Source organism: Phyllostomus discolor, chromosome 1 (assembly GCF_004126475.2).
Source record: "Phyllostomus discolor isolate MPI-MPIP mPhyDis1 chromosome 1, mPhyDis1.pri.v3, whole genome shotgun sequence".
Lineage (NCBI taxonomy): Eukaryota > Metazoa > Chordata > Mammalia > Chiroptera > Phyllostomidae > Phyllostomus > Phyllostomus discolor.
Window position 1 is genome coordinate 122,066,440 of NC_040903.2, and position 12,031 is coordinate 122,078,470.

At 34.9% G+C, this 12,031-nt stretch overlaps 1 protein-coding gene across 1 annotated transcript in view; it reads left to right on the top strand.

Moving 5' to 3' along the window:
- MDGA2 (MAM domain containing glycosylphosphatidylinositol anchor 2) overlaps positions 1–12,031 on the top strand; it is an 859,730-nt gene that overhangs the window by 582,666 nt on the left and 265,033 nt on the right. Inside the window, exon 6 of the mRNA XM_036028780.1 lies at positions 8,307–8,576. Within this exon, the coding sequence (XP_035884673.1) occupies positions 8,307–8,576 (270 nt within the window). The remainder of the gene's footprint in view (positions 1–8,306; positions 8,577–12,031) is intronic.

Here is a 12,031-nt window from a genome sequence, read left to right on the forward strand (position 1 = left end):
CCACTAAGTTAAGTATGTTCCAGATTACTTGAAAACATAGCTATGAAGCAACCTTTGTCAAAGTTACTATAAAATGAAATTATGAATCATAAAAGGAATCAAGATGCCATGCAGTATCCCCAGGGTGTGCAATAAAAAGAAAGAAACTTTATTAGACCAGTAAGAGAGTAACCAATAAGAAAGTACCTTTTCCCACTCATCCTTCTGTGTTGTAATATTGCAGGTAGAAATACCAGCTGCCTCCATTTCAGCAGCTGTGGTTGCCAAAGCAGAATCATTGTTGTTTGCTCTGCCACTCTGGTGAGGCTTAAAGGAGTATAGCTGCAAGATGAACAGCAGATGGTCTTAGAGCTGATGTCTTTATCTGTTTTGCTGCTGCATGATATCACACAGAAGAGCCTTAAAAATGACTGATTTTTAAGTCCATATTGAATTACATACATTCTGGTTATCTTATAACAAAGGCTCTTTATTTTGCTTTCAGGGATATAATTTGGCTTAATTACATGGTTTATGAATAGTAATATATATGTTATAACTGAGCAAATAATTAAACATAAAGAAGTATAAATAATACGCTATGCTGATTTTATATGAGTGGTTTAATAAATGCAGATAGAGAAATCCCTTGTCTTCACTTTGTTAATAGTATACAGCATGGTTAAGTTTAGATGGGTTGAACAATGAAAGAATTGTCAAGTTGTGATAACTAGTAATTTTCAATGAATGGCTCATGAAATCCTGAGGCACATTTACATTCTTTTATGGTTTTTTTTTGCTTAAATTTATGATCAATTGTAGGCTTTAGGTGGACTGTCTGTTCTTTAATCTTTAAATGCAACATTCTTTTTCAAATAAGATGTTATTGAGCTTCTAATTCTTTGTCAGAATCCTTTCTGGGTGTTGTGGGTACAAATATGAAAAACATTATCTTTTTTACTCTGAAGTCCTATGCCTAAATACGTCACAATGAAAGGGTAGGGGAAAATGTTCTAATGTTGGGGGTGGGCAGTATAGGCAGCTATGCTTATAAAAAGGAGGGAGCAACTCAGTTGGCTTGGGCATAAAACTAGGAATTTGATGAAGAATCGATATTGGCACTTGAGCATGGTAAAGTACATAACTACTAGTTTTTACCAGGGGGATAAGCTCTGGGAGAGGATTCCAGGCAGCAGGAATAACAAGTTCATACTCCTGCTGATCTTGTGGAGAGGACACCTCTGCGTATGGACACTGTTTCTAAAATCCTAATGTTATCTATAAAGAACAGGAAGATTCTATGGCTAACCAATTATTTATTTGGAAGTACTTAGTTTGGACTTTTCTCTCCATTAGAGATGACCCTCTGGGATTCTACTGCAGGAGCATATTGATGCTTAATTTCCTGTAAACTTGAATGTGACCAGATTTCACCAGGATTTTATCTGTTGGCAAAACATAGTCAAGGGTTAAAGGAGGAAAATATACATGGTGCTAAAGTTCTTAATAATATTTTCCAATGTTTATGAATACTTTTCAGTTCCTTAAGTATTAGTAACCCAACTATTGGCATACTTTACCCACTGAAATGAATTTCTGAGTTTACTATCTTTTTTTCAACTTGGAACAAAATTCCATTTCAATATTTTTCATTTATTTTGGTCAATGACTACACTGAAATGTAAATAGCAGTTGTTCTATTTTGTAATGTCTCCTTTCATTGAAGTAACTTTTGGCAAACTTTTTTACTCTAATTGTGCTCTAATGGCATAAACATACCATTCGGAGATCATAAACGCACATGTCCTCACAGAGCAGGCAGATGGTGTAAGTATGTGAAGCTACCTAAGACAATGGGAGTCATGGGGAGAGGGCAGGTTCTTTTCCTGCTAGGGTATATCTTCTGAGTGCAGGGATTCTTTGGCTGTTTTGTTCACTGATATATTTCAAATGTCTAGCAGGGGGACTAATACGTAGTAGGTGTTCAGTAAATATTGAGCACATGAATGAATGTATTGAAATATTTTATTTAGGGGGAACAAGCAATACCTAATGATATACATTCACACCAGCAATGACAACAAAGGATATTGTACCAACCAAACAAAACCCATTTAGGGAATTTTTTGTTTGGAACCCATGGTGCTGCAAGTGAGGTCACTTTCAGTAGATTTTTATGTAATTTTGCATGGAGGTCCATCCTTACTTTGCCTTCTAAATAATTTCCAGAAATATCTTTCCTGTGAATATTAAAATAATGAAAAATACATGTTGGCTTCAACAACTGTAGGAAAGTCTCTCTATTTGTATTAGATACTATTCATGAATACTATTTCAAATATTGCTGTATCCTGGAGCATTGTTTTAAAGAGAACTTTCCAATTGTGATAGTATTCCTGGGCTTCATGAGAATCTATCAATACATCAGTAATGATGTTTGAATAATTCCCCAACTAAACAAGTAGCTTATTTTGAGTTTTCAAGTCAACTTCTATTATATTCTCCCATTGTTATTTTGTGAAATGTTCACTACTACCTGTATTTCAATGAAATGTGTGTTGAAAATGGATTTCAATGAAATTCATGAAAAATGTGGTGATTGCTATATTATCTCAGTGAAAGGATTAGTTTTTCTGAGAAAAACTTTTTTTCTGTTCCTTGAATTTGTAAGCATAGCATAAGCATGTCTGTTCACATAGAAGCTGGACTTGGCTTGCTATTATTTTCATATTTAAAAAATATAGGGCCATGGAACAGAAGTAGAAAGTGATTCATAAATATTTTTTCCTCTCTTTCTTACATTCATACTGTGCTCATACTAATTTCATTTCATGCCTATATCTTAAAGGGTAAAGGTACCCCTGCTCACCACTCATCCTTCCTTGTTCTTCTACCTTAATCCTTTTCACATTATCTCCAAGTCACTGACTACAGATTATTGAATTTACATGTGAAGGAGGTCCTAGCAAATGCTCTGGGTGTCCTGCCTTTTCTGAGCATGTTCTGGAGGTTACTATAGTTTCTTTTGACAGATTCCATATTCCGTATCCTTCTGTGAGGTTTTTCTCTGGACTGCCATGTGTTCAGCCAAAGCATGAGATTGGGGAGTTAAGACCCACAGAATAATCCTCAACTAATGAGGGACAACAGTTGGTAGATAAACACTTGCCCAGCCTGCTTGCTCTTCAGAAGGAGAGCTCTGAGCTGTGTTCCCAGCGGCAAGGGGTGGGGTTTGGCACAGTGACAAACATTCACAGGTGCTATTTGACTGGTTTTTCTTATCATTCTTCTCTGCTCTTTCAATATGCTTCCTGGAATCTCCACTCAAATTCACTGCTTGTATCAGGACCTGCTTTTGGGGGGAATTCAAACTAAGACAAATATCATTCTAGCTGAGGATTTTTTATTGGAGTATTTTCTGTTTTTTCATGTTCCTTGTTTTTTATGATTTTCCCTATGACTCACTTCTAATTCTCATATTACTTCTTAGTCAAAGAAACACATCTTCGAATATCTCTAATTCAGATCTGAACCCATGTGTCACTTACCATTCAACCATCATGCCATACTTCAGAGAATACAATCATGACACTGTACTCCTGGCTCAAGAGCAAGGGTAGTGACTAACTAATGTTATACAATTTGATATGAAAGGGAAAACTTGGAGGGGGCTATGGAAGCTTATAAGAAGGAAGTAATTAGCTCCAGATGTTTTAAATTACTTTTTTAAAAATTATTTTGAAAAATCATGTATGTATGTATGTATGTATATATAAACAGAGGGGAGGGAGTGAGAAAGATAGGGAGAGAGACATCAATGTATGGTTGCCTCTCATGTGCCCCCTACTGGAGACTTGGCCTGCAACCTATGCATGTGCCCTGATTGGGAACTGAACTGGCCACCCTTTGGTTTTGCAGCCCGGCACTCAATCCACTGAGCCACATCAGCCAGGGCTAAATTATTCTTCAGTATATCCCCAAAGTAGCAAAGAATCCTTCTAATAAGAAATCTTTTCTTTAAAATATTTTTAGTAATAGAAACAAATTTTAATGTTCCTACTTTTTTTTTCTAGGGCATAACTTACACTTAAGCCTGATGAATCCTGATGTTCCTAAGGTTCTTATGCAAAGCCTCATAGTTTAAAAAAGTTGATATTTTTATAATCAAAAGTTAGACATTAATGCAAAAATGACAAAAAATTAGCCTTTAATCTTTTCAAGATTTAAAGTCAGAAAAGTTAGAGACTAAAATACTTATAAATATTCTTAAAATCTTTAATTCTTTAGCCATTATTTATGATCTGCTTGGGCTACTTTTAAAATCAGTGATAATTAGAGAAAATAAATGTTATATTCAATAAAAATAAGTTGGGCAGCACTTTCTTTAAATCAGTTAAGAAAAAATGAGGAGTTATTAATAAAACTGTGAATATGGTTCTGCAATGTATCATAAATTTTTGTTATATATACTGTTTTTGAACTCTGAAATTGTCTTGAAATATTAAGAAAAATATTGTCTAAAAGAAAAACAACTTCTTCTACAAGTCAATTTCAAGCTCAAGTGTTTCTTAATGTCATCACTGTGTGTTTCTGTAGGCCAAACATATAGTATGAATGGCCCTTAAGCCTTGTCACTTTTAATTTTACTAAAATATGGTGTGGAACAAATGAGATTTGTTTATATGATATAAATGTTGGACTCTCTAAAATATATTTTATATTTTTTTACCATGTAAGCTATTTTATTTTTTACTTTTAAGTATATTTTATTGATTATTCTATTACAATTGTCCCAATTTTTCCTTTTTGCCTCCCTCCATTGGGTACTCCCTTTCTCTTAAGCAATCCCCCCATTAGTTCATGTCCATGGGTCATGTGTGTGAATTCTTTGACTTCTCCATTTCCTATACCATTCTTAACCTCCCCCTGTCTATTTTGTACCTACCAATTATGCTTCTTATTCCCTGGAACTTTCACTCCATTATCCTCCTTCCCACTCCCCGCTGATAACCCTCCAGATGATATCCATATCTATGATTCTGTTTCTGTTCTGTTTTCTTAGTTTGTTTTTTAAATTCAGTTGTTGATATTTGTGAGCTTGTTGTCATTTTAACATTCATAGTTTTGATCTTGTCTTAAATAAGTCCCTTTAGCATTTCATATAATAAGGGCTTGGTGATGATGACTTCCTTTAGCTTTATCTTGCTTGGGAAGCACTTTAACTGTCCTTTAATTCTAAGTGATAGCTTTGCTGGTTAGAGTAATCTTGATTTTAGGTATTTGCCTTTCATCACTTTGAATACTTCTTGCTAGTCCCTGCTTACCTGCAAAGTTTCTTTTGAGAAATCTGCAGATAGTCTTATGGGAACTCCTTCGCAGTTTACTCGCTGTTTTTCTCTTCCTATTTTTAAGGTTCTATCTTTATCTTTAACTTTTGGCAATTTAATTCCAATGTGTCTTTGTGTGGTCCTCTTTGGGTCCAACTTCTTTGGGACTCTGTGCTTCATGGACTTGTTTGTGTATATCCTTTGCCAAATTGGGGGATTTTTCTTTCATTATTTTGTCAAATAAGTTTTCAGTTTCTTGCTCTTTGTCTTCTCCTTCTGGCATCTCTGTGATTCAGATGGCATGTTTAGAGATGCCCCAGAGTCTTCTTCTTCTCTCCTCCTGGTTGTTTTTTTTTTTTTTTTAATCCTTATTTCAACATTCTGTTTGCTTGAATGCTTATTTCTTCCTTATGTCCCAATTCACTGATTTAAACGCTTGCTTCCTTCCCTTCACTGTTGGTCCCTGTGGATTTTTCTTTATTTCTCCTAGTGTAACCTTCATTTTATCCCTTATGTTTTTGCTGTACTCAATGAGATCTCTAAGCATCCTTATCATGAGTGTTTTATACTCTGCATCTGATAGGTTAACTATCTCTATTTCACTTTCTTTTACTGGGATTTTGTTCTGTTCTTTCATTTGAGCCATCTTGCTTTGTCTCCTCAATTTGTTAGCCTCCCCATGTTTTTTTCTGTGTATTAGGCAGAGCTGCTTTGACTGGTGCACCTGTTACATTGTATGAGGTGGAGCCTTAGGTATTTGCCAGGGTGGGGCAGCCCACTTCAGCATGTTGTGTCTTTGTATGTGGGAGAGGGGTCCAAGAGGGGGAAATGCCACTGCCTAACTGCTAGAGGCTTATTCCACACTTGCCCCACTTCCAGTCACTTATGGGACTGGGACCCCTCTAGCTGTTGCCCTGGTTGTAATCCTCAGAGTGGCTGGGCTTGTGTATGTTCTAGGGTCCTGTGGGCCCTTTTTAACAGACTGTCTTCAGAGACCTGCAGTTTCTCTCTCCTCCCCTACCCTCACTGGTTTTTACAGCCGAGAGTTGTGAGACTTTATTTTTCCAGTGCTAGGAACCCTGGGCCGTGCAGTCTCACCTGGAGCTTGCCCCCCAGGTACCCCTAATGTGGAACCATCCATTCCACTGGCTGCCACAACTACCTGGTTGCTGCCACCTCACTGCTACCACACTGTGTCTTCTCCACCCTGGCTCCCCATCTCTACCCCTACTACCTGTCTGGGTAGTCTTCTAAAATATGTCTTTTTTAAATCCTTGGTTGTTGGACTTCCATACTGTTTGATTTTCAGGCAGTTCTGGGTGATTTTAGTTTTGAGGTTACTTGTAATCCTTATGGTTGTGCAAGGAGGCAAAGCATGTCTGCCTATGCCTCCATCTTGACTGGAAGTCTCTAAAATTATATTTTAACTAAATACCTTTGTAAGAGATATATTTATATCAAATTGGGCTACAGGGATTTCTTTTACTTTTTATGATATCAATAATTATTTATAATATCTAATTTCAAAATATTTAATAGCTTCCATCCATTGCACAACATCAAATAATTCTTTGAGGTATTTTTTTCCTACCAAACTGCAGTGTATTTGCATATTATTTTCACTAAATGAATTCATCAACATGTTTTTAATCATAAATAATCACAATTTAAAGTCAACACTTCTAAAGGGCTATTAAGACACTTTAAAAACTTCCATATTACTTATAATGATGTTAGAAAAACCAATATACAAAAATGATTTTAAAAGTGTCATCTAGTGATGTCATACCTTGTCCCACATAACCATATTAATCATATGAAAATTTTTCTTGCTCTCCTCTGTCCTTTTAAACTATGCAGATAATATTGAACCACAAAGGGTGTTTACCTTTTATTCTGATAAAAACACTCTGTGACTCTAAGCTGAATCTAATATCTAAAAAAAAAAAAGAAAAACACACACAGTACAATTGAACACCTTAAATGTTTCCAATATAGATTGATTTCATATAATAGTTTTATCTTTGACATAATATATGTCTGAATGTATGAACTCAAACACCAGCAATCCATGCCCCTGGTTTTATTTAGAGTTGCATTACATGGGCTGCCATTGAATTGTAAACAGGAAAATATGCTGTATGTGAACACAGTTTGTATTCAGTTTCTATTTTAAGTGTTTGAGGAAAAGTCTATAACAGCATATTTCATTGAATGGACATCTATTCTTGTATTTTTAAATCTGAAAGATGGCAAATGACTTGTTTTCACTCAGGAGATTATTATAACTCAAAATGAGAGCTGTCTCAAACATAGTTTAGTGACTGTGTTTGAGGTCTCATTTTTTGTTTGTTTCTAAATTTTTAAAGCAGTAGTTAATGAGAGCTCAGTAGCTAAACCTTTGTGAACAGAGAAGACAGAGATGAAGTGTGGGGTCTGTCTTAGAATTAGATGGTTTTGTTTTTCTTTCAAGATCAAAAACCAGGCCTATTTCTTGGTAAAAGTTTGGAATGATCGATTCCTCTATCTCTTACTCATTTTTATTTAGGTTTTAAGAACATATGTATTATTTCACTACAGAGTGATCAAAAAATTAAATAATTGATGATCTTTGCCATGAAAATATAAGGAGTAAACAGCTACAATATTTATATGTGGAGTGACAAAAACAAATGGTTATTGCCAGCATTAAAAAAGAAAAAGATTTTTGTTTTAAAACTTTATCCTTCTTACTATTCTAATTCGGAACAATACTCCAGGAAAATTTAAATTTTAATTCTCCTCTCCAAGTGTAAGATTCTTATTATAATTCTACAGGTTTATGCCACAGAATTAAATATATAATCATTATACCTGGTTTCAAATTGATAAATACAATAAGATTTTGACAAAAGAGAGCACTATTTCATGTTAATTGTTTGAATAAATATAAAACATACTGTTGAATTCTAGTAGTAGTAGATCTAAATAGGTGCATGTTCTTTTGTTTATGTCTTTTAGCATCTCCGTCAATTAAACTCTTGGTGGATGACCCTATAGTTGTAAATCCTGGAGAGGCCATAACATTAGTGTGTGTTACGACAGGAGGAGAGCCTGCACCGTCTCTCACCTGGGTCAGGTCCTTTGGGATTCTGCCTGAAAAGACTGTTTTGAATGGAGGAACTTTGACCATACCTGCCATCACCTCAGAAGATGCTGGTACTTATAGCTGCATTGCCAATAACAATGTAGGAAACCCTGCAAAAAAGTCCACCAACATCATTGTGAGAGGTACGTTTCTCTAGAGATTGTGACAAATAGATTTCTGGATGAGCCAAGCTATCACAAAGCAAATGCTGTTTGATATAAAAAAGAAGTATTTTCCCAACTATTTCATATATATGTTACATATACAGAAAATTGTTTATAAATAACAAATGATGTCTAATTGTAAATGGATCCTAAAATTCCTAAATCTTAATCCCAATGTCTTATGTTTCCATTGAATAGTTTTCATGACATATTCTTAGTGGTACCATTGAATAGTTCTTGTAATGTGTTCTGAGGAAAAGAAATGATTAAAATACAGTTGTGGCATAGAACATTAAACATTGTTGTATAGATCATGTGTTAGTCTAGGAGTTCCATAGCTTTATCAATTTAATGGTTAATAATCACTATTGAATTCCTATTACAAGCAGAGTTTTAAATTGTGAAATTATATAGAGACCTATAAAACATTGACCTGCACTCAAGGATTCTATTGTCAGGTACTAAAAAGAAGGCATCAATGAATAGTCATATGATATAGTGTATGGCAAGCATAAGCAAAAGCTATAGAAATATTAAAATATATAGTGGCCTCTGGCACAGGTTACTAAGGAATACCTAATGATATTTTCACTGGGTCTTATACAGTGGGTAGAGTTTTTATAGACTAAGATTAAAGAGATACATGGAAAAGTCAGGGACAGTAGTGGACAAATTGTATTTAAGTAATTGATATAAAATGTGGGTCTCTAAGACAATAGTAGCAGGGATGTTCTAGTGTGGCTGCTGCCAGCTAGTGTGCTAGTACTACATGTAAGGTGAGAGGTTTCCCTCCTTTTTGGAGGATTTGCATTAACTGTGCAAGGAGAGTGCCTGCATCTTCATGTCTCACCAGCATGGTCCTGGGTTGGGGACAGAGGATGAATGTTGATTCCTTCCAAAGTTAAAGCAGATATCCACATGCCTAAGAGGACCTTTCCAGTAGACAAATGAAAGGAAGGAAGTCAGATAAGCACACAAAGAAATAGTATATGGAAATGAATAAAAAGAGGAAGTCTGCAAATGGAATTATGTTACCCCTTCTATTTTAAATATCAGCATGATGAAATGGGCCTTTCTAATTCCTTATCCCAGTGAGTAACTGCATTCTGTTCACCTTCTACCCCGAATTTTAAAAGAAAGCAAAAACTTCACAAATCACCAATGTTTATCATTTCTGCTTTGTATTTGCTTTAAAATACTTGTTTTTCCAAGTAGCTATAAAAATGCAACCAAATCTTGCTCGAATAATTTTGGCATTATTTAAAGCATTGAAAAACTATCCTTAAGGGTCATGAACACAGTATAGAATCCTTTATTTCATTATTTTATCAAGGACAGGGACTCATGAGAGAAAAATGATGCATTAAATCTAGTTTGACAACAGGATCATCCACAATCATATTGAATCCATGTACAAATGGCAACATGTCCAGCATAAAATGTGTTACTCAGGCACCCTTTGTAAAAAATGAACTCAATCCACAACAAATATACACTCAGAGAATGATTTGCTCTTTCCCACCTTAACAGTTTTTATCTGAGATCTTACAAAGGAGAGTTTCCAACTTCAACACCTAAAATACATAAAGCCCTAAAAATGTATTACTCCAATGTATAATTTTCATGCCTTTAATTCATCTGAAATACACATTTGCATAGTCATGTTATATTAACAGGGGAAGCTGTCATCAGAGGTGTACATATAACTCACAAAATCAAGTTTGAACATCACCTTACTGAAGGTAGAAATAATCTTGTTCAAGAGTCAGAGATTACACTGTAGGGAGAAAAACTGCTACAACACTGTAAGGCATCCCATTTCTGCCACAAGAGCCAAGAAATGTAGTTAAAGAAAAATGGTTTTCTTTTCATCATAGAAAGGAAATTATTTAAAAGTGCTCTGAATTTGTAGATGCTGTAATGTCTTAGATTAACTATGTCATGGATACAGTAGAAGTTGAACTCCACACTTATTTTCTCCCCTTTTTTTTCTTGTAATTAAATCAACATCCATATACCATGTATTCTGAAGAAGAACAAGGATATTCTGTGTATAGAATGCTTATTATGATTTGAGAATATCCGTGGAAGAAATAAGTTCAGGGTACATATGGGCATAACATTTGAGAAAAATTTCTGAATTCATCACTTGATCTTTTAAAAAATAGGAAACACTTCAAAATAAACAATGTGGATAACATTCATTCTTGATAACAAGCTCACACCTGAAAAGGAATATCATATGTTTAATATTCTCTTAAAGCATTTTTCAATATAACTACAGTAACTTTTTTGCCATCTTTAAAGATATTGCAATGACAGAGCCACTTTTCTCCCATGTTAGGATAGAAGCAGTTGCTTAATACCATTTGTTAATAAAATTATGTTGATTTCCTTACTTTATGTTAGGTGGTCTGAGCTCATGGCTTTCCAAGTCCTGTTAGATGATATGACATTCCCACCTAAAGTTCCTTGTTGTTGTGATTGGCTGTATTTAGAGATGCTCATATTTCTCTCTCATTGTGAATTGAACCTGTGTTGAATAAACATTATCCATAACATGTTCAAGACATTACTATATTTTGTTGCTCTGTGGTCATTTTAACTTTCATACAGTGTCTCCACATTTCCTTACAACAGGAAGAGTCAGGCAGACCCCATGACCCTTCAGCTTATTCTCACAAATAAAGACTCCTACTGTACATGTAAATCACAAGCACACATTTACTCAGTGTTTTGGATGCATGATCCAAAATAGTATTAAAATTTAATTTAAAAATGTCTCCCCTGCCTAACTTGGGTGCACTTTGGGCTGGAGGTCTGGTCCTATGCAAAACCCCTCCATAGGATTGAGATGATGAAATAAACAGGTTCTCCCTCAGCCACCTTAAGCTTGGAAGAAGGTGCATCTCACAATTTTCTCCAAAGATATTCTTCTAAGCAAATTTTATCTCTCACCCTGTTTCTACCTTTAATTGTCTATCAAGTCTAAGAATCATGGAATGGATGTTTTTACTTCCTTTGAAAATTTTACATAAGAAGGTGTCTGTTCTGCACTCACTGTGGAATTATGTGGCTTCTATTCTCAGCAAAAGTGAGTCAGGAAATGGCTATTCTATTATTAATATCACAAGAATATAGAAAGATTATGAGAATTTTCAAAGTTTGTAGCTGACATTTTAAAATTGATCAATCTATCAGCAAGTCTTCTTGGCCCAATCTTCAAACTATACTCTAAATCTGACCATATCTTGCCACAGTCACTGATACCACCCTTGTGTAAACTATCCACTGCTCCCCTACTTTATTAAAACAGCCTTTTCATTATTTATCCTTTCAGTCCAGACTATCTTTTAACATGGGCTGGTTTCTTTTTCACCGTGTTAGATGAGGTAGACAAGGCTGAGTTAAAAAATAGTCCCATGCAAATAATT